The 23,485-nt window shown below is 44.8% G+C and overlaps 1 protein-coding gene across 1 annotated transcript in view; it reads left to right on the top strand.

Annotated features, from left to right (window-relative positions):
• Window positions 1-21,863, top strand: part of LOC105999087 (zinc finger protein 709-like) — a 32,863-nt gene extending 11,000 nt beyond the window's left edge. Inside the window, exons 8-10 of the mRNA XM_013033986.1 lie at window positions 10,780-10,903; window positions 20,285-20,311; window positions 20,564-21,863. Coding sequence (XP_012889440.1) covers window positions 10,780-10,903; window positions 20,285-20,311; window positions 20,564-21,626 — 1,214 coding nt within the window. The 3' untranslated portion in view covers window positions 21,627-21,863. The remainder of the gene's footprint in view (window positions 1-10,779; window positions 10,904-20,284; window positions 20,312-20,563) is intronic.
• The last annotated feature ends 1,622 nt before the right edge of the window (window positions 21,864-23,485 follow it).

The following is a 23,485-nucleotide window of genomic DNA, read 5'->3' as shown; positions in this document are numbered from 1 at the left end:
TGGCTTTTTTCTTTTTGCTTATGTGGTACTGAGGAATCGAACCCAGGGCCTCAGGCATGCAAGGCAAGTGCTCTACCACTGAGCTACCTTTCCCAGCCCTTTTTGTTGTATTTTTGTCAGTTTTGGGGCTTGAACTCAGCCTGGGAACTGTCCCTGAGCTCTTTTTTCTCAAGGCTAGCACTTCACCACTTGGAGCCATGGCACCACTTCTGGATTTTGAGTGGTTAATTGGAGCTAATAGTCTCACCGGGACTTTCCTGCTTTGAAGCACGATCCTCAGATATCAGCTTTCTTACCTAGGATTACAGGTATGAGCCACTGGTGCCTGGCTATCAGTTTGTTTTCCTATGTGATTCTTTTTGCTTATGTTGACTCTCCTTTAGGTAAACTCCAAAAAAATGGCGAAGGCCTGTGTCATGATATTTTCCCTGTGTTCTCTAACCATTTATGATCTTATTGCCTCATGGAGATAGTGGTCCAATTGTATTCTTCTGTACGTGGATATCTAGTTTTGTCATTACTATTTATTAACAAGGGATCTTCTCTGTACTTGGATGTTTGTAAAAAATGGTTGTTGGTGAGCTTTCTGTTTTATGTTATTGATCTACTACCTGGATTCCAGTACATTACTGTTACAGTTATTGTAGCTTTGTGATATTTGAATTTGGAAAATTTGATGCTCTCATGTAGATAGATCTTGCTCAAGACCTGTTTTCTTTTGCTTTTTGGAGCCTCATGGTTTTGTTTGAATTTTAGGATTAAAAAACTATCATTGGAATGGAAAGGATGCCATTAGATAGATCCCTAAATCAATTTGGGGAGTAGGGTCATTTTTATAATATTAATCATTCCAATTCACAAATATAGGATACCTTTTTTGTTCTTCCGTTTTTGGGTCATGGTCTTTAACTCTGGGCCTGGCACTGTCCTTAAACCCTTCAGCTCAAGGCGAGTGCCCTACCACTTGTGCCACAGCGCCACTTTTGGGTTTCTGGTGGTTAATTAGAGATAAGAATCTCATGGACTTTCCTGCCCAGGCTGGCTTTGAATTGTGATCCTCAGATCTCAGCCTCCTGAGTAGCTAGGATTACAGGCATGAACCGCCAGTGCCTGGCTTATCTTTCTGTTTTGTATCTTTTTCTTCATCAATGTTTAGTTGGTCCTAGTCTATATATTTATAAATATATATTTATAAGTTAATATCTAAAATGTGTACATATATTAAATTGGTGACACATACCTTTTAATATTTTTGAGTCAGCATGCATGTCATACATGTGTACTATAGTATACTTTGGATACATTCATTATGTTACCACTCCTCCCTTATCTCCTCCCTTCCTCCTTTTTCAAACCTTGTCTGGTGGGTTACATTATGCTGCCTATTCCATGTTTATATATGTGTGTATAACATCTTTTGATCCTCTTTACTTTTCCACCAGTTGGCATTTTGGCTGAATTTGAACCTTTTCAACAAAATGCATGATCAAGACAGCTGTCAAAGATACGCAGAAGCTAGAATTGGAACATCTGTAGGTAGAACCCCTTCTCCTACCTCCCCCGCCCCAGTTAAACAGAAAAAAAGGAAAATTATGAAATGTCTACTTAATAGAATTGTTTTGTATAAAGGCAGGCAATAATTTGCCAAACATGGCCCCTCACGCCTCAAGTCTTAGCTGCTTGGGAGTGGAGGCAGGGTGATTGTGAGTTTTTTGTGTGTGTGTGGGGAGGTCAGTCGTGGGGCCTGAATTCTGGGCCTGGGCATTGGCCCTCAGCTCTTGGCTAACGTTCTACCACTTGAGCCACAATGCCACTTCCGGCTTTTTTCTGCTTATGTGCATAAGGTCTAATCCTGGATGACAGCAGACTCCACCCTCCTCAGAGCAAAGTCTCCACCCAGTACCTGCGTTACCTAGGTAACTGGCACACCTGGAAGAGGTCACATCTGCATCCGCTGAGGTCACAGCTGAATTGGATGTGGCTACACCTTTCTCCGCCCATACCCTAGATAAGGCCTAGCCCAGGCCCAGACGCTCTCTCAGCTCTTTCCTTCTCAGCTCTTTCCCAGCTCTCTTAGCTCTTTTTCCCAGCTCTCTCTTTCTCAGGTCTTTCCCAGGCCTTTCCCAGCCCTGTGGAGTGCCAACCTGGCCTGGTCCCAGCAGGTCTACTGAATAAACCTACCCCTTACCTGAATACCATGTGGGTGGTGCTGTTCTTACTCAGCTACCTCTTTTTAAAAACCTAACAATGTGGTGCTGAGGAATGGAGCCCAGGACCTCAATGAATGCAAGGTAAGCACTCTACCACGGAGCCACCTTCCCAGCCCCAGCGATTGTAAATTTGAGGACAGGCCAGTCCAGTCAAAATTAGCAAGACCGTATTTCATAAAGTAAAAGCAGGAAGTGCAGCTATGGCTCAAGTGGTAAAGCACTAGCCTTGAGCACAACAGCTTAATAACAGCCAGGCCCTAAGTTCAAATTCCAGCATCACCACATACACACAAAAACCCAAACTCCAAAACAGAACAGGCTACCCAATATGTTGGAGTCAGGCATTGGTGGTTCACACTTGTTATCCTAGCTGCTCAGGAGGCTGAGATTAGGATTGCAGTTCGAAGCCAGCCTGGGGAGAAAAGTCCCCATGAGACAACTCCAATAAACTAATAAGGCATAAGTGGTGCTGTGGCTCAAGTGGTAGAGTGCTAGCTTTGAGCACAAAGAGGCTCAGGGACAGTGCTCAGGCCTTGAGTTCATGCCCCAGGACTGGCAAAAAACCAAAACAGAAAAGTAAAAAGAGCTGGGGGTATTGGTCTGCTGCAAGTGGTAGGATGCTCGCCTAGCAAGCATGAAGTCCTGGGTTCAATCCCCGCTTATATACATACACACAAAGATATTTTACGTGTCTATACACATGTAGCTTTCTAATTTTGGCTCAACATCAGTGCATTAAGACAACATGGTTATTGTCACCTAGTTTCTGTTGGAGAGACGTACAGATATTGCTTATTCTGATTTCTGCAACGTGCAGTGCTTTGAGTGCAGGGAAGCTCTGGCTGGCTACTCCTGAACAGAGAAAAATTTGGTGCCAGGACAGGTGAGATCAGGAGCCCACGAGAGCTGAGGGGTGAAGACATGAAAGGGGACAGTATTCCTGCCACCCTTGTATAGATTTCATGGGCGGATCCCTGCCCACAAGTTTCGAATTGCTCATTACTGTATCTCTCGCCTCTACTGCAAAAATCCCTTAACGAGGGCAGCATTACAAAAAATCCCGAACACGGTTTAACCAATGCCATCTACAGTGATGTTCTGCAATTGCAGGTTTGAACGCTCTGAGCTCCCGCGCTCCACAGTCTGGCTGGTCAGTCCAGCCTCTTTTTCACCGGTTGGTGGGGGGCGGAAGTGATGTCAGTATACGCGACGGGCACTTCCGACGTCGTCTGCGCACCGCCATGTTGGTTTTGCCCTTAGTTGGGGGAGGGCGACCGCTGTGAGTTGGGGGCGGGTCCTGAGGGCGCCCCCTCGGGGCTCCGGCGGGGAGGTCGCGCGGAGCTCTTCTTCCTCGCTCGTAATTAATCGGTTCTCCAGGAAGTCGCGTTCTCTTTGCGCATCTAGTTATTATTATAATTATTATGTTGTGCAGGCCCTGGAGCCTGAACTCAGGGCCTGGGCGCTGTCCCCCCCCGCCTTTTTTTTTTCCACTCAAGGCTGGTGCGCTACCATTTGAACCATAGTTCTGCTTCTGGCTTTTTGATGGTTAATTCGAGATAAGAGTCCCACCGACTTTCTTACCCAGCCTAGCTTTGATTCTTGATCCACAGCTTCCTGAGTAGCTAGGATGACAGGAGTGAGCCACTGGCACCCAGCTGCCTCATTGACTTAACTGGGTGACATTGAACCAATGACTAATGTTCTTTGAATCATTTTTTCCCCCAGTATTCAACTGGGATAATGGTGTCTACTATAAAGCAACCTTATAACACTGCTCATTCATAAAGCTTAACTTCTGACAGCTAGAGGTCGGTGCTCAGTAAGTGGCAATCAATACTCCTAATATTAGTTTTCAGAGGCTTTTTAAAACCTGGGTCATCTGCAAAGATAGCGTGTGTGATGTTTGGTTAATTGATGATAGACTGCTATCCCTTGTATGAAAAGGAATGGCAGTTGCCCTCTACATGGAACTCCCAAAGTGTCCTGAAAGGACCTTGGAATCAACAAAAGGAGTGTTTGGACATATTTTGCCATCATCTGCCTCCCAGCCTGGAAGGCCTTGATCTGTTCATCATAAGTCCATTCAGTGGCCTTTTTTCCTTTTTCAAGGCTGGGGATAAACCCCAGAGCCTCCCACATGTTAGGCAAATGATCTACTACTTGAGCCATTTCCCAGCCCTTTTGATTTTACTGTTTTGGCAATAACGTCTTGCTGACCTTGTGCTGGCTGGCATCACACTCATGATCTTTCTTGCTTGTGCCTTCTAAGTAGTCAGGATTATAGGTATGCACCCCCACATTGTTAACTTCATAGACTGTCTGTTTTCAGTTTACCCCTGCACAGCATGGAGTCCAGTGGCCTGTGCCTGAGTAGTCAGGGCATTCTTTGAATTAGAAGGTGCCCCTCATTCTTAGCTCTTTTGTATGTGTCTGGAAGCGGGGCTGTAGACCTTCTGTCATGAGTTTCATCACCATGCAAATGATCACAGTACATAACTTTCCTATGTCTGACAAAATGATTACCCTTTTCTCATGGACAACAGGGCTCACCGTCTCTCTTTCACTTGGTCATGTCATGACTCTGGCACCTTGGTGGAGATAGGGGCTTTCTTGAGTGATGCAAGGGAATTTTGAACTAGCATGGAGTGGCTTCCAGGCATATGAATGACTTTTCATACCTTCTTTGTTTTCCATGAGGTCTTTCTTTGGAGGGATCCGGTGTACCTTCAAGCAGAAAGGAAGATGGCTGGCTGTCTGACCAATGGTGACCAGGTATGTAGAACATATATCCTGGGGTGAAATCTTGGATTTCCTTCTGCTTGGAATTGACTCTGGAACTTTTCTTTTCTTTTTCTCCTGAGATGGAGTCTCAGTAACTTTTTCCAGGTTAGTCTCAAGGGTTCAAGAGATCTTCATGTCTCAGCCTCCTGAGTATCTGGGATTCCAAGTGTGGAATCTGGCTCCTAGCTACCAGAGTTTCTTAAAGCAAATAGAGGCTCATCCAATGACTGTATTCCTCATTGGGTTTTCCCAGGACATAGATTACCTCAAACTCTCCCAGTGAGGGCTGGGTATGTGTCCTGGTGGTAGAGTGCTTACCTAGCATGCATCAAGCCCTGGGTTTGATTCCTCAGTACCACATAAACAGAAAAAGCTGGAAGTGGTGCTGTAGCTCAAGTGGTAGAGTGCTAGCCTTGAGCAACAGCAGCTTGGGGACAGTGCCCAGGCCCTGAGTTCAAGCCCCAGGACTGCAAAAAATAATCTCCCAGTGATTTGTATTCACTTGTTAAATCTTCCCTGATGTGCCATATGGTTGGGTTCTTCCTTTGTTGAGTGCTCTGAAAGATGGTAAGGGAGATGAGAGTCCTGTGGTTGTAATATTTACTCATTTCTCAGTGTTAATCAGGCACCTGTAGTGTGATGGAGGAAAATGAGTCAAGCACTGAGTCTGGCTGTGTTGAGACAAGATCACATGTAGGAAAGGCTGAGCCTGCAGGACTGGAGGAGACAGACACTGAGTGGGTATGGATAGACAGGAGCACTGAGCACTGCTGAACTCTGGGGTAGACCAGGAGGCCTTAGAGACCTGTGCAGACATGTGCATCATGTCCTTCTCCTCCAGCAAACACTGGTGATATTACTTGGCTCAAATTAGTGTGTGTGTGTGATGGTTTAAGACCTGGTTGACTTTTAGGATGTGGCTGTGGACTTCACCCAGGACGATGGATGCTGCTGGACTCAGCTCAGAGAAGCCTGTACAGGGAGGTAATGCTGGAGAACTACAGGCATCTAGCCACAATGGGTAAGGCAGCCAGCATTCCTTGTGGCCTTGTAGGAAACAGATGAGGCTCCATTCTTACTGTGCTATAATCTCAGCAGCTTCCCCTACAAATGCAGTGAGAAACAGCAGAGGCAGGACTCTGCCCTTGGAGGCTTCATCTCCAGTGGTGGCTCTCCAAATGTTGTTCAGGACCGTGTTTGAAATGTGTGTTCTGACAGACTCAGTCAGAAATCCTATTCTTGGGGCCCTGTCATTGGTGCTAAACCAGCTTGCCAGGTGAATCTCCTGCATTGGAATGTTTAAGAACCACAGGTAGATGATGGGCTGGGGATAGGGCTTGCTAGCATGTGCAGGGTGCTGGGTATCATTCCTAGCTCCCAAAAGGAAAGGAAAAGTAAACAAACAAACATGTTTTGTCTTACCCCTGCTCCCTGCTTAAGTCTCTGTACGTTGTAAATGTGAACTTAAATATGGACATTAGGGGTCAGAGACAATTGACCTTTAGAGGGTACAGGCAGAGGGGATATATTTGCATTTTGGGGTTTTTGAGAATAATTTCACTGGAAATGCTAGTTCCTGTCTTGGAAAGGTTCATTACCTCTATCATGAACCTCTTTAATGGATGTGTCTTTGCTCATACACAGGATTCAGCCCCTCAAACCCAACCTGATCTCTTGGTTGGAACAAGAGATCAAAGCCAGTGGAGGGAGGACTTCTCCCAGGTGAGTGTTCATGTATGACCCTGGTAAGAAGCTCAGTGTTCCATGAGTGGAATGAGGAAACTAACTGTGTGTGTGTGTGTGTGTGTGTGTGTGTGTGTGTGCTTGTGTACTAGTCCTGGGGTTTGAACTCAGGGCCTGGGCCTGAGCTTTTGTGCTCAAGGCTATACTCTACCACTTGAGCCACAGCTCCACATCCAGCTTTTTGGTGGTTACTTGGAGATAAGAGTGTCACAGACTTTTAGGAGTGGGCTGGCTTTGAACTTTGATCCTCAGATCTCAGCCTCCTAGTAGATAGGATTATAGGCATAAATCACTAGAGCCCAACAATCATTGCCTTTTTTTTTTGACATAGTAAGTGATCAAATCTTTTAAAAAACTGTTGAATTTGAAAATAGTTATACATTATCTTTGTCTTCTTCACCTCATTTCCTTTGCCATTTCTGACTCTAAATCCTTAAATTTCTTTATCTTTTTGATTACAGAATGGGAAGTGGGACTGAATCCAAAGGCTCAGCACTTCTGCAGGATTCTTTGAGGGGAAACCTCCAGTGAGATCCACACAGTAAGATTAAGAAAAGGGATATTTTCTTATTTTTCACATTCTGAGAAGATTAGTTCTGTGATAGTAAATGAGAGCCAGACAGATCTGAGGGAAGTAGCATGAACTTGAGAGGGAAACTAGGGGTATGGTGATGTTGGAGATGCCTCAAATGTAGCTTGAAACCTGTTCTTCCCAAGTTTTCACAACTACACATTCCCAGATCTAGAGAGTGTGAAAAAGGTCTTCATCAAATTAGAGAAATGGTACAGGGAAAGAGAAAATAACAGAGACAGTCATTTCGAGCAAATTATAGGACACAAACAGCCTATATTGGTGGGGAGGTGCCAGTGGAAGGTGGGGCAAAGATGGATGAGGGTGAGGAGGGTTAACATTGTTTGTCTACATGTATGAAAACAGAACAGTGAAACTTGTTGGCATTGTTTTAAGAAAAGGGAATTGGTAAGAGAGTGGTGGGTTGAGGAAGATTGGGATGCATAATATGCGGTGGAAATGTTACAATGAAAGCCATTGTGCAACCAGTTTATGCCAGGAAAAGATCTATATAATCTGTTGATGATTAGGATGTACAGCAGAATATTCTGGTGAGAGGATCACTTCATTTCACTTTAAGCAAGTCTACAAACCTCATGTTGTGACTCATGCCTGTAGTCCCAGCTGTTTGGGAAGGTAGCTAAGGCTGGCAGACTGCTTAAGCTGAAGAATCTGAGGCCAGCTTGGGCAACACAGTGAGACCCATCTCTAAAATACAATAAAGAAAGAAACAACAGGAACTGTATGTATAAAATAGCAAAAAAAAAACTGGAGAGAATTATTACATTTGTCTTCAGATGCAAGGAATCTATTAATGGGTTTTGAAAAAAAATCTTTTTTTTTACTGTTTTTAATATTTATTTGTGCAATGTCAATAAATATATAGGCAAAATTAAAGTATTACAAAACTCACAATATTTGTATCTTAATTTGAAACATAATTCACATTATCATATACCTTTCAACAAGAAAAGTTTTAGCATACAAGCACCTTAGAATTCGAATTCCAATTTGGCTCAATGTTTTACATGTTTTCTGGGCAAAAGATACATTTATCATGTCTGTCAAAATTTTTTAATAAGAAAATAGTAACTGAAAATGGAATATTGACATTTTGTATATGAATAGTATAAATTTTAACTGAGAATTCAAGTTATTAAACATTAAGAGTTTATTACATGTATTATACATTCTTTTGCATTTAAGCAATAGATTTTACATGATTTTGGAGGAAAAAAATGTTTCAACTTTATACCAAGTCAATCAATCAGAAATCTGAATAACCTCATATCAAGAGGCATTTATTTATTCTTGGCATTGTCTTCCAATACAAAATGAAGTTGATGCTCTGCTGACTAATATTCTGTGCCAGTGCTAACACTGAGAAATGTTAGATAAATATTGGAGTGACCAAGAAAGTTTAAAAAATACCAATGCCTGCTGAATGTAATCCCAGAGTTTAGGAGGCTGAGACATAAGGATTCAAAGTTTGGGGCCAGCTTTGGCTACATGAGACACAGTCCCCCCCAAAATCCCCTCAAACCCCCAAACTCCCAAACCAATTTCTGTATGCCATGCTTATAATACAGAATTGCTAGAAGGTATGCCCTGGGTATAGAGACTGTTTTAAAATGTCTCAGACGATACTGATGGCAACAGCTCATAAAGCACTAGAGAACTTTTCCATAGTCAGGTCAGTTTTCAGTTGAAAGATTTCCCACTTTGATTTGGGTATCTTGTTATTTTAACCAATGGAGATGTTACCTCCCTTGGTTAGAAAGGATGTTTTCTGTTTTTATTCATTAGTCTTCACATAAAAGGCACAGGGCAAGGCACAGGGCAGTTGCTAAATAGTGTCTTTTGAATGAATACCTTACATTTCTTTGTTATGTCCATCTTGTCCTACAGCATTAATCAAAGAATTCAAAGGTATTTATGGATAAAATAAGTGACTGAAATAGCTATAGAAGCATGCTTTAAAAACTCACGTTTTAAATATAAAAGCCAGGTGTGGTACATGCCTATTATCTCAGCATTCAGGAGGCTGAAGCAAGAGGAACTTGGGTTTGAGGCCAGCTAGTGATATCCTGTCTCAAAAACAAAACACCCCTAAATAAGAACCCCCCAAACAAAAAGAACAAAACCCAGCCCCCCCAAATATATAAATAGATCAAAAGTAGAAAAAAATTAAAAGGAGTGCAATATTTAGCAGCTGAGAATTCAATGAACTTTCAAATATTTTTCATATTCTTACATTTAGAAACAAGAAACTAGTTCTTTATCTAATATCCATAATCACATGTGCAGATAAATTTTATTTTAAAAATAGGATTACAGCTTAATCTTGACCACGCTTAATTTTCAAAATTCAAATAAATAAAAATTTAGTACAATCACAGTAACTTCTGCATAATTGTATTTAAAAAAGATTGTTTCTGTCTAAAGCATCATTATTTATTGTTATGTCCTCTCAGCTGAGATCCAGTAGCTGCTCTGAAGTCTCATGTTGAGTAATAAAACTATTTTGGCACTTCTGTACATGTTTATTAAAGAAACCTTATTAGTAACAGACTTCCTGAACTAGCTAGATTCTCAGATATGGCTTCATTTCTCAGCATGAAAAAAAATCTTTTTAAAAATGAATTTTGCTGGTCCTGGGGCCTGGGTCCTGTTCTTGAGCCTCTTTGTGCTCAAGGCTAGCGGCCTATCATTTGAGCCACAGTGCCACTTCTGACTTTTTCTGCGTAATTGATTGGAGCTCAGAGTCTCAGGGACTTTGTTGCCTGGGCTGGCTTTGAACCGTGATCCTCAGATCTCAGTTTCCCGAGTACAGGTGTGAGCCACCAGCACCTGGCTTGAAATAATACAAATATATGAAGAATTATGTAACATACATGTATATAATAATATATAATTATAGTATGTCATGATCTATATGCATTTTTGAGGAACTCTTTCTTCTCCCTGACTATCAGCAGTGGAGGGGACTTCCTTGAGACGGTTTGATCTTTCAGTATGCACACAGGCCCCAGGTCGCCCCCTGGGAGCACAGCGTCCAGGGGACATTTCCTCTGCCCCCCATCCCCCTGCCCCCTTCCCCCCCCCCACGCTGGAGAGAGACCCGAGGGTGGCAGGGCGGCCGCGCATGCGCGGAGCTGCTGCAGCTGCTCTAGGTTCACTTCCAGAAGGCCTCCTGCCTCCAGGATCACTTCCTTCCGCATCCACAGCGGGGAGAAGCCCTCCGCGTGCGGGGAGTGCGGGGAAAGCCTTGGCCAGGTCCTCCCGCCTCAGCGAGCACCTGAGGACGCATACTGGAGAGAAGCCTTTCCGGTGCGCCATCTCCTCCAAGCTCAGCAGCGCACACCTGAGGATCCACACGGGGGAGAAGCCCTTCGAAGGCAGGCAGTGCGGGCAGGCGCTCACGCACTCCTCCAGCCTCAACAACCCCAGGCGGACTCACAGTGCTGCGGGAAGGCCTTCACATGCGCATCCACACCGGGGAGAAGCCCTGCGAGTGTGGGGAGTGTGGGAAGTCCTTCGGATATTCCAACTCCTTTCAGTTACACGAGAGGACACACACCGGAGAGAAGCCCCATGAGTGCAAGCGGTGTGGGCAAGCCTTCATCTCACCCAGTTCTCTGCAGAATCAGCAAAGACACCACGCAGAAGGAAAACAGAGTGTAGGAAAGTCTGCGCGTGTTGCTCTGTGAAGCTTAAACACCCGAGCGAATGCGCTGGGAAGGAATTTCATTTGTGCTGTGAGGGTTTTTTCTTTCTTACTCAGAGCCAGTACAGATAGGGCAGGCTGCAGGAATGAGAGGCCCTGAGTTCAAGCCCCGGTACTGCCTTCCCTCCCCCCAAGTAGCTCAGCGGTAGAACACTGTCTATCATACATGAGGCCTTGGGTTCGATTCCCAGCATGGCTGGGGCAGGATTGAAAGACCCTAGCCCCCTAGGATACTTTCGTCAACGGGAGGGCGCCCCAGAAAACTCAGACTCCAGGCTGGGAGATGCAATAAGCAAGAGGAGTTTATTTGACGTTTGCGCAAAGGGACTCCCTGCCCCGGGTGGTCAGGGAGCCCCGAGCAGCGGTTACAAGCCTTTTTAAAGGCAAAAACCACAAGATTAATGCATAACACAAAGCATCCCATGATTGGTCCATTTAAAGGTCATCATATACACCAACAATCACTTTACCACGCGGGAAATTTTGTAACACTCTTTGTAAAATGATTGGCGCGGGGGACTCAAGGGGGGTGGTTACTTTGGACAATAAGGGTTAGGGGAGTTCACATAGTTACAGACTTGTGATTGGTTGACATTTGGCCCAGTTTGTGGTCTGGCCAGGTGGTCATTGTCAAGGTTTGTCCCAGGGATGGCTTAATTAATCTGGAACTGAAGAACATGTACTATCTATAACCGCTGTCCTTGTCCTGGGTGGGCTGATATCCGGACATCTGGGCTGGCCAATACTTGAGTCACTGCCCAATTTTATCTCCCAGGGAAAGGGGGTCTGAATGCAAGCATATTTACAGAAGCAAAGTCAGCAGTTAGCAAGTTAATAATGGTAATGGTGAAGTGAGGTTCCTAATTTTTAACCCTTCAGGATGTGAGTGTGAGATGACAAAAACAAATGCCTTATGTCTATTAAAAAACAAAACAAAACAAAAAACACAACGAATCTATGAGCCAGGTGCCAGTGGCTCACCCCTGTAATCCTAGCTACCCAGGAGGCTGAGATCTGAGGATTTAGGTTTGAAGCCAGCCTGGGCAGCAATGTCTGTGACACTGTTATCCCCATTTAACCACAAAAAGCCAGAAGTGGAGCTGTGGCTCAGTTGGTAGAGTACTAGCCTTGAGCACAAAAACTCAGAGACAGTGCCCAAGGCTCTGTGTTCAAGACCTAGGACTGGCAAAACAACAAAACAATACTCAGGAGGCTGAGATTGAGGTTCATAGTTTGAGGCCTACCCTCTTCACAGTCAGCAAAAAGTGGGGTACAGTGTTGCATGCTTGTTATCCTAGGCAGGCCTGACTGTGATCCTCTTGTATAAATGCAAGACCATATTAAAAAAGAAATGCAAAAGGGGCTGAGAAGATGGCTGAAGTGATACAGCTCCTGCCTGATAAGCCCAAGGCCCAGAGTTCACCAAATGAAAAGTGTGTGTAGGGTACTGGGCTGTTCCGATGCATTCAGGAGCTTTAGCTCACCCCAATAACACTTGTCAAATTCCTCAGGAAAATACTAGAAGTATTTGCCACAAAAGACATTAGGCCCCAAGACTTTTTAGGTCATTTGAGATGTTGAAATTATTGAAGATTCAAAATCTTTGGGATTAGACTCATTTATGAAGACTGCTTTCTTCAACTTCAGTGTAGTTGGTCACTAATGCTTGCTTGCATTATACTATAAATGTCAGTATAGGTAATAACATCCAATCTGTAAGGCAAGAGGTAGCTATTGACTAGATTTGACTCAATTTGATCTTTTATACAAATCCATTGAATTGTACAATACTCAAAATGTGTTTGTACTATGATTCTACTAACATGGTTTATACAGTGTTAACCAGAGCAGGGTGTTGCTGGAAGGGCACAAGGTCACTTTTCAAACAATTTCATAAAATGGTTCAACTTAATCAGAAGAATGTGTTTAAGTGTAATTGAGCCAGATGCTAGTAGCTCACACCTGTAATCCTAGCTACTCAGGAGGCTGAGATGCGAGGATCCCAGTTCAGAGTCAGCCCAGGTGAGAAATTCTGTGAGACTGTTCTCTCCAATTGTCCGCCCAAAAGCCAGAAGCAGAGCTGTGGCTCACGTGGTAGAGTACCAGCTTTGAGCAGACAAAGCTAAGGAACAGTGCTTAGGCCCTTAGTTCAAGTCCCAGTACCAACACACACACACACATAAAGCTAGATTTTGGGGCATCATTTGAAAGTGGTTGAGGATGCAGAAAAGACCCTGCCTGTGCACTCCGACTGTCCTTCTACACTCACCTGTGGGACACGGACACCCCAAACCTGCCTCTCCTGGGCCAAACCCCACAAGACTTCGAGGGAGCCAGAAAGGCAGCTAGCAGCAGCTGCAGCCCAGGAGGGCAGAGGGGTGGCGGGTGCTCATGGGGTGGCTGGTGCATGGAGCGGGGCCTCTTTGTGACGTCTTTGAGGGTGTGGCACAGAGGGTCTATCCGGTGAGCCCAGGGCAGGGCTGGGTGGATACCTTCATGAGGTGAGGGTGTTTAAGAGGTTTGGAGTGCTTTTTCTTTTAAGCTTGAAGGGGGAAATAGTGGGACAGTAAGTGTGTAACTTGGTCAAAGTCTCACTGCAGGTATCTGTGAGAGCTCGAACCCACTTCTGAGGCCATACTCCTTCCCCCTCCTCCCCCCTCACAGAGTAAAGTTCCCCAGATGTCTAGAGGAATCTACAGAAGCAAGGAGGGAAAAGCAAAAGCCTCACTTTTTGCCCATTATAGAATCCCTTGGGCACTGTCCCTTATGGCTTTGAACTTGCCAGGCAGGCGCTCTACTAGTTGAGCCACGCCTCCAGTTCCACTTTTTTTTGCTTCAGTTTTCAAATAGGAATTTTTTTTTTTTTGGCCTCTGACTGGGTACCCCTTCCAGCATGCACCTCTGGGGTCCAGTCTGTCCATTGTTCATGGGTTAGGTCGTCTAGAGACAATGACTAAGAGACCATGACTGCGCAAGGCAGGTGAGGGGTGCAGAACCTTTATGGGAAGGGGGCCTTTGTCCTGATTGCCTAGGCAGGCTCCTCTTCTGTTCTCATAATTTGTTTCTGACTTATCATTGAGGAAGTGCTGGACAAAGAGAGAAAAATCAGCTATGAATACTAGAACAAGGAAAAAAACCAGAAAACCTTGAAGTTCAAAGTAATGAACTGACAGCTATTAGTTTCCGTTTCCTGGTAAAGGACTTAGTTATGAATAACATTCCTATCGCAGCCATCAAAGTCTGAAGGACTGAATGGATAGTGTATCTTACAGATGGGTTGGGTTTAGAGTTGTAAGAGTGTTCGAAGGACAGCGCTCTGTGCAGTGAGAATGCCAATTGAGAATCTTAACCCCATCTATTATCTCACATAAGCCCCGCCCCTGGATTCCAGCCCCACCCCCAATGACGTTCAACCAATCTCCGCCCCTTCCTCAAGGGGAACATTGAAAATCCACGTCTCTAGAGCCATACCTCGCTTCAGCCTCACTCCAGAGGCCGAGCAAGAAGCTCCACCATTCACCTGGTCCTGCCACGGCGTGACCCGTACGTGTGGTTCTTCTATGCGCCATCTCAACGTCGGCCCAAAGTACCATTTTGGTCTGTTGGTCCAAGCCAGACTTAGCATCTGCCCCGCCGTTGCCCCGCCCAGCCAAGGCCACGCCCCTAGAAACCACGCCCACGCGAGGGCGGTACAAAACCGGGAAGCCGCGGCGCGTGTACGCGCGTGCGCGACGCAACCGCTTCCGCCCCGTCCCCTTGCGTCGGAGGTCGCCACGTCCTCTCACCCCCCCCCCCCCGCCGGGTTGTGGGGTAAATTTGTGCCCTCAGTCAACAATCGACCCGGCGCGCCCCGGCATCCAGGGCTGGGGCTGCCGGAAACCGAGGGCCGGGCTGGGGCGGTTCCCGGGCCTTGCGCAGCCGCGGTGTCGCCTGACTGCGTCCAGCCGCCGCGGTGACTCGCACGCCGGCGGGAAGAATTTCCTCAGTCCCCACACGGGTCCTCTGCTCTGTGCCTACAGCCACCGCAGCCCTCCCGGGCCTTCGGGGGACAGGGCCAGACCCGCCTGTCCCCACCACGTTTCAGGTGAGCTGGGTCCTCCTCCCCTCCCCTCCCTCCTCTTCCATCCCCTTCCCCTTCTTTTCTCCCCTCCCCTTCCCCTCTTCTCCCCTTCCTCCTGGAGAGCTTCCCGCTCTCTGTAGGGGTGTCGGGGGAGGGCGGTGCAGAAGTAGCAGCTGTTGGAAGTGAAGCCTGAGAAGCTTAGGATATGAATAAATCAGCACTTTTCTGGATTAGAAACAGCATATTTGTGCTTGTAGCCACTGCTTGGTACATTTGAAACCTTTTTGTTACCATGACAAATTATGATGGGCCATGTGTTAATTTACTTACATAGTATTGCTCAGCTGCTTCTGTGTGGCCAGTAAGGAGCAGACCCTTATTTTTCTAGCGCTAGGAGGAGACAAGTTTGCTGCTTCTGTAAGACCAGTGAGGAGAGTTGTCAGTCATAACATACATCTGGAGTTCTGAATGTGGAAATTGAGAGCAGCTCTGGATTCTCAGGTCAGCATCTACATTACCTGTGACATATCAATATCTTGCTTCTTTTCCTGAAGGTACAGAGAGGAATAAAGAATGACTGTTGAATTAAAGAGAATTATGATAAAGGTGAGTGGAAGGCAATAATTTTCCTAAAGATTTCTCCTTCTTTCCAGTTGGTGAATTGCACGTTTTAGCAATCTGTGCATTGGATCACACAGCAAATATTTTAGGCTTTGTAGGTCTTAAGAGTTTTGTTGCAAGGAAACTGTCATTCTAGTAGTAAAGCACCCATAATGAGTATATAAACAAATATTTTATTGTGTGTGGGGGGTTATGAGGAGGATAGAAAGGGAACGAGATCTGCTGGCTGAGTCAGAGTGGAGGTATGGCAGGCCCTGCCATTTTTGAATTGCTTCTCAGTCACCCTGGCTGCTGGCCTTCTCTATCCTCTTGCCCACCCGGAAGATTGTGACTTGCTGAGCAGAATGTGTGGGGTCTTTTAGGACTTAGTGACCTTTGAGGATGTGGCTGTGGAGTTTACCCAGGAGGAGTGGGTTCTGCTAGATCTTGCTCAGAGGAAACTCTATCAAGCTGTGATGCTGGAAACCTTCTGGAACCTGGCTGCCCTAGGTAAGAATGGCAGCTTTCTTCTATGTAGTGGTTTACAATTTTACCTTACTACCAATCCAGATCTTGAATTTGGGCTGAGGTGTGAGAGTGTTTCAAAATACCCAAGACAAAGGGCTGGGAAGGTGGCTCAGTGGTAGAGCGCTTGCCTTGCATGCATGAGGCCCTGGGTTTGATTCCTCAGCACCACATAAGCAAAAAGAAAAAAGCCGGAAGTGGCACTGTGGCTCAAGTGGTAGAGTGCTAACCTTGAGCTGAAGAGCTGAGGGACAGTGCCCAGGCCCAGAGTTCAGGCCCCATGACTGGACCCCTCCCCCCAAAAATACCTGAGACAACCAACTTAAAGGAGGAAAGATTTGTTTTGGCTCCCAGTTCCAGTGCTTTCGGCCTATGGTGGCTTGGTTCCCTTGGTTTTGGACCAGTGGTAAGGCAGAAGATCCTGGTGGAGAGCATAGTGCAGATCTCATGGAAAGCTAGGACCAGAGAGAGAAAGGGACCAGGGATAGGATGTTGATGTTGCCTTGGAGGCCATGCCCACTGACTGCCCTCCTCCCTTATAGGCTGTTCCTCCTAAACTGTATTAGGACTCCATCAATAGATTAGTGAGGTCAGAGTGTCTTGATTAGTCACTTCCCTAAAGCCCCAATCCTGAACATCAATGCACTGGGTGAGAACGAAGCCTTCCACACATTGGTCTTCCTGGCAGACAACAGCATATCTAAATCATAATGGGAATGTTCTGGTCATTGAGCCCACACAGATTGGTTCTATCTGTAGAGGCTTCGTGATAATGAACATTTATGCCTTGAACTTGTTCTTTTTTTTTTTGGTCCGGTCATGGGGCCTGAACTTGGGCCTGGGCGCTGTCCCTCAGCTTTTCAGCTCAAGGCTAGCGCACTACCACTTGAGCCACAGCTCCACTTCCGGCTTTTTTTTTCCTGCTTATGTGGTGCTGAGGAATCGAACCCAGGACCTCATGCAAGGCAAGCGCTTTACCACTGAGCCACCTTCCCAGCCCGAACTTTGTTCTTTTTAGTGTTGAGAACCTCCAGGGATATATTAAGTGTGGGTATTCAGGGAATACTGTGGGGCACAGAAAGGTAATTTGAGGGTTTTGCTGCTGTAAGTGCCCTCTCCCCTAGACCACCAGGAACACACCTCCAGTTAAATAAGTTGGGTGTATTTCACAGTGCAGCATGGAAGGGCATCCCATCCCCTATAGGGACTTGGAGCATAAAACATGGTATTAGCCTGAGCAAAAGCAGCTCAGGAACAGTGCCCAGGCCCTGAGTTCAAGCCCCAAGACTGGCAAAAAAAAAAAAGAAAAAGAAAATCTTTCGTTTGTGGATAATGCCTCAGAGATTTTCTCCCATTCTGTAAGTTGTCTCTTTACTCTGTTACTTCCTTTTAAATTTGATGTAACTCTACTTGTCAGTTCTTTTTTAATTTTCTTCCAGAGCTAGAGTTTGAACTCAGAGCCTCATGTTTGCTAGGCAGGCACTCTACCACTTGAGTCATTCTTAATGTCCTTTTTACCTTAGTCATTTTTCGGATGGGGTCCTATGCTTTTGCCTGGGTTAACCTTGGGTCATTCTCCTACCTGTGCTTACTGTGTAGCTGGGATTACAGGCATGTGTCATCACACCCAATTTACTTATTGTGGTGTGGCTGGCCTTGATCTATATTGCTAACAATCTCAGCCTTTCAAGTAGCTGGGATTACAGGCATGAATGGAACCACCACACCTGGTCTGTTTCTCAATTCTTGCTCTATTTCTCCTAAAGTCCTCTTTAGTAAATCATTGCCTGTGCCAGTATAGTGAACCATTTCTTTTGTGATTTCCATTAGTAGAAGTTTCAGTGTGAGGTCTTACAGTAAGATCTTTCATCATTTTGAATTGATTTTTACACAGGATGAGAAAAGAGGTCAGTTTTCAATGGATATCTAGTTTTCCCAGTATTTATTTATTTGTTTATTTTGTCTGTTTTGGGGTTTGAATTCAGGGCCTGGATACTGGCTCTGAATTTTTTTTGCTTAGAGTCACAGCTCTACTTTCTGGAATTTTTGTTTTTGTTTTTGGGTCCACTTCTGGCTTTTTGCTGGTCAATTGGAGATAAGAGTCTGTCAGACTTTATTGCCTAGGCTGGCTTTGAACCAAAATCTTCAGATCTCAGCCTCCTGAGTAGCTGAGATTATAGGTGAGAGCCACCAGTGCCTGGCTTCTTCTTATTTTTTGAATTACCATAAATTTTTAATATAAGGAGGTGTCATTGTGATATATATAGTACACAGTGCTCTTGGAACTTCTACACTTCCTTACCATGATTTCACTCCTCCTTTTCTTCCTATTGATGTCCTGGTTCTGGGATGTCCTGGAATGTCACCAAGGTTCAGTTCATTGTTCCATTCCTCCATTCTTCCTTCCCTCTCTCCATCCCTTCATCCGTCCTTCTCTTTTCCTTCCTACCTTTAGTTGTTCCTTCCTTCCCTTCTTTCTCTTCTCTTTTCTCCTTCTCTCCTCTCCCCCATTTTGTTTCAGTTAAACTTATACTTGCTCATTTTAGAGATTCAGAGGATCAGTGTTTTTTTTTTCATTTAAAAATTTTTATTATAAAGATATTGTACAGAGAGGCTACCATTTCCTAAGTCAGGTAATGAGTACACTTCCTTTTGGACAATGTCACCCCTTCCTTCGTTCTCTCCCAGAGAAGGGCAGTATTTCAACCTGGTGGCTTAGTGGAAATGTTTGTGGTTCCTCATTGTTTCTCTTGTGATACTCATTTGCTGTTGTACAGGGTACTCTCTATGGACTCCCTGTCTGATCTCTCAATGGGAGCAGGAAGAGGACCTGCAGTCTATGAAAAGGGGACTTATCCAGGACACCTGTCCTTTGGAGGACCACAAAGGCAAGAATTCTGGGGAGAAACTGTCCTGGTTGGGGGAAAACAAATCAAATGGAAACAAAACTATAAAATTTTGCTTTATCTGAGGAGGGCTGGTATTCCATAGACATGTCAGATTGCAGTTTAACTTTTTGTCAGTTTTCTTGTACTTCCCCTGTTCTTTGCAAAGACCTCCACATTACTCTTTCTAAGTCAGTGTTTGGAATGTGCCCTTAGTTCAGTACCTTCTTGTTCTCCTCTATGAGTCGTGTCCTGCTTTTTGTTGGTGTGTCAGGTCTCTCCTAAACAAATTCCTTCTCACCGTTGTGCCTGTTCCTAACAGCCCGGTCCTTTGCTCATTGGCATCTTCCCTTTTTTCAGGTTTTGAGACTCAACTTAAAACTGATGAATTAGTTCTTCAAGCTACTGAGGTAGAGAAGCTATCCAAAGAACAGGAAATAGTAGGACTGAAAAGGAATGATTCCTGGTCCTCTGCTTCACAGGAAAACTGGGGATCCCAAGATAGTGATTGTCAGAACAAAAGCCAGGAGACACCTCTGAGGTTAGTGCCTTTATATAAAAGAAAGTAGTGCCTCAGGAAAAAAGGATCCAATAGCTTCAGATTAAGTTGGGTACTAGTGGCTATACTCCTAGCCACTTAGGAGTTTGAGATCTGAGGATCGTAGTTGGTAGATCTCACAGAATCTCACCAAAAAGCTGGAAGTGGAGCTCTGCCTCAAGTGGTAGAACGCCAACCCTTGAACAATAAAGTTAAGGTACAGCACTCAGGCTCTGAGTTCAAGCCCCAAGACTGGCACACACACACACAAAATCTTCAGTATTAGAAATAGCTGTGTATAAAAGTTTCAGACAAAAATGTATTAATTTAGTATTTTGTGTAGATCTTTATTTTTCTGCAAAGAAGACTGAAATATTGAATGTTTGACACATACTTCTGTTGGAAACAATTACCAGGAAATACTTCCTGATTCAGAAACATGGTGATAGTAATTGGCTGGGATGGAGCCTTCTGTGATATCTGGTACAGTCTAAAGTGACAGGGTTGAAAACACACATGCACTAAAAATGCATTATTATTAATAATAATCTGTCTTTAATTTTTAGAAGTCATGTGTTGGAGAGTGCCTATGAATGTAATGAAGAAAATTGGCTGGACAGGATGGCTGAAGTGTCATCATACAGGTGTCACCAGTGTGGCAAGGCCTTCACGTTCCATTCGTCCCTCAAGAATCACCTCAGGTCCCATGCTGGGAGCAAGCCTTATCAGTGCAAGGAGTGTGGCAAAGCCTTCCACTTCCTTGCTTGTTTTAAGAAGCATCTGAAAACTCCCATTGAGGAGAAGCCTTATGAGTGTCAAGAATGTTCCAGAACCTTCAGCTGTTCCTCACTCTTTAGGGCCCATATGAAGATTCACAGTGACAAAGGCAACTATGAATGTGAGGAATGTGGGCATGTTTTCAGTAGCTTTTCCTACCTCACAGAACATAAAAGGATCCACAATGGAGAGAAGCCTTATGAATGTAAGGAGTGTGGGAAAGCCTTCAGTTGCTCCTCATCGCTCTCCAAACACAAAAGAATCCATAGTGGGGATAAGCCCTATGAATGTAAGGAGTGTGGGAAAGCCTTCAGTTCCTCCTCCCACCTCATCATTCACATCAGAATCCACACTGGGGAGAAGCCTTATGAATGCAAGGAGTGTGGGAAGGCCTTCAGCGAGTCCTCAAAGCTCACTGTCCATGCGCGAGTCCACACTGGAGAGAAGCCGTATAAATGTGAGGAATGTGGGAAAGCCTACAATTGTCCCTCCTCCTTAAGTATCCATATGAGAAAACACACTGGGGAAAAGCCGTATGAATGTTTTGAATGTGGAAAAGCCTTTTACCTTCCCACGTCCCTGAACACACATGTGAAAAATCAGAGTAGAGAGAAGCCATCTGAGTGTAAGGATTGTGGGAAGGCCTTCAGTTGTCCCTCATCTTATAAGGCGCATGTGCGGGACCACATGGGGAAGGTACAGTATGAATGTAAGGAATGTGGGAAGGCCTTTAATCGCTCCTCATCCCTCACTGAACACTTAAGAACTCACAGCGGAGAGAAGCCTTATGAATGTACAGAGTGTGGGAAAGCCTTTATTAGTTCGTCCCATCTAACAGTCCACAGACGAACTCACACGGGAGAAAAACCATACGAATGTCAGAAATGTGGAAAAGCCTTCATTTACTTCTCAGCCCTTAGCATCCACATGAGAACACACACTGGAGAAAAGCCATATGAATGCAAGGCGTGTGGGAAGGCATTTCGACACTCTTCTTATCTCACCGTCCATGCAAGGATGCACACTGGGGAAAAACCCTTTGAATGTCTGGAGTGTGGGAGGGCCTTCAGCTGTCCCTCATCCTTCCGACGGCATGTGAGAAGCCACACTGGAGAGAAGCCATATGAATGTAAGGAATGTGGGAAAGCCTTTATTTGCCCAGCCTATTTTCGAAGACATTTGAAAATTCATACTCGAGAAAACACATAAATGTAAAGAATATGGCATGTGAGCAAGGCTTTTTCTAATCTTGGGGTAACTTCAGAAGTCTCATACTGTGAAGACACCTCATAAATAGGACAAAGTAGGAGATTCCTGTGCCTCCTTTTGAAGACCTGAGGATATGTGAGAGAAACTGTGTAAACCACGTGGTAAATAGCTCCACACTGTCACCATTTGTTTATACTAGATCTGTGCCTCACCATTAAAGAGGAACTGCTGGCTCACTGTTTTTCTTTCTAACGAGAGAGACAAATCTTTTCAATTATAGGTGCATTTAATAGGTTCACTTATTTTGTCTCAAATATAAATTCTTTTCATTACAGAAGTCTTCTGGACCCTGGTGTTGTACATCCTCATACACATAAGCATGGATATACACATATAGACACACACACACACACACACACACACACATATACCCCCCCCTTTTTTTTTGAGGGGGACAAGATATGCCCAGGTTGGCCTTCAACTGCTGGACTCAAGTGAACCTCCTGCCTATAGACTCTGAAGTTAAGTAGGATTACATACATGGCCACTATGCTTGGCTGACATGCATTTTCATATGTAAACTGGAGAGCCTTTTTTTTTGGTGGGTCATGGGACTTGAACTCAGGGCCTAGGTCCTGTCCCTGAGCTCTTTTGCTCAAGGCTAGCACTCTACCACTTTGAGCCACAGCACTACTTCTGTTTTGCTTCTGGTGGTTAATTGATGATGAGTCTCATGGACTTCCCTGCCTGGGCTGGCTTTGAACCATTATCCTCAGATCTCAGTCTCCTGAGTAGCTAGGATTACAGGTGTGACCACCAGTGCCTAGCAAGCTGTTTCCTAGTTGGTTTCTAGGGCTGGGGATATATAAGCTCAGTAGGAGAGTGCTTGTCTGGTGTGATTAAGACCCTTGGTTCAGTCTTCAGTACTGAAGGTAACTTGGCTTCTAATTCTCATTTTTCTCTTAGGTATGTGGCCAATATGTTATGGACACTTAGTTTTAATTGCTAAATTTTTGAAAGTCTTTTGGGCAGGTATTGGAAATAGACTACCCAATATTTTCCTTTCCTTCCCTCTTGTTTATTAAAGAGAATCTACTGTTTTTGAAAAGAGCAGTTTTTACTATCAAAAGCTTTTCATGTGTAATAAGTAGTTTTGCCAAGAAGTAGAGATCTTGTGGGAAGATGGTCTCATTTGATCTTGTCATGTTTTACTCTTTGTTCTTCATGCTAGAGCTCTCAATATTTTTTGAGTTTAAATTTAAACACCATGCTAACAATGCAAACTTTGGTATGGCTAGGGACTACATTTCCTAGTTTAATGTCTTTCTTCAGTTCTAAAATTGGCTAGGTTTGTGCAGTGTTTGGAAGGCTTGAAGGAAGAATCCCATTCTCTGTGTGGTAGGCAGACTCATGGTCCTGGTATACAGATGGGGTCTGGTGGTCACCAGTGTTGAGCTCATTTTCCTGAAGCTGTGTGTGTGTGTGTGTGTGTGTGTGTATGTGTGTGTGTTGGTACCAGTGTCTTGAACTCAGGGTCTGGGCACTGTCCCTGAGCTTAGGGAATTAAGGCTACTGCTCTACCGCTTGGGCCACAACCCTACTTCCAGCTTTTTAGTGGTTAATGAGATTAAAAGTCTCATGTATTGCCCTGCCCAGGCTGGTTTTGCACCTCGGTCCTGAGATCTCAGCTTCCTGAGCATAGCGAGCATCACAGACATGAGCCACTAGCACCTGGCTCTTTACAATATTGTGTCTTTCAACAACATGATACAGTGTCCATCTTCCTAGGTCATCTTAATTTTAGAGGTCTTAAATATCATTGCTTAAGCGCTTGCCTAGCAAGCGCAACATCCTGGGTT

This window comes from Dipodomys ordii, unplaced genomic scaffold (assembly GCF_000151885.1).
Source record: "Dipodomys ordii isolate 6190 unplaced genomic scaffold, Dord_2.0 Scaffold180, whole genome shotgun sequence".
NCBI classification, from domain to species: Eukaryota; Metazoa; Chordata; class Mammalia; order Rodentia; family Heteromyidae; genus Dipodomys; species Dipodomys ordii.
The sequence above is the reverse complement of the archived record's forward strand: the minus strand, read 5'-3'. Positions and strand labels throughout refer to the sequence as shown.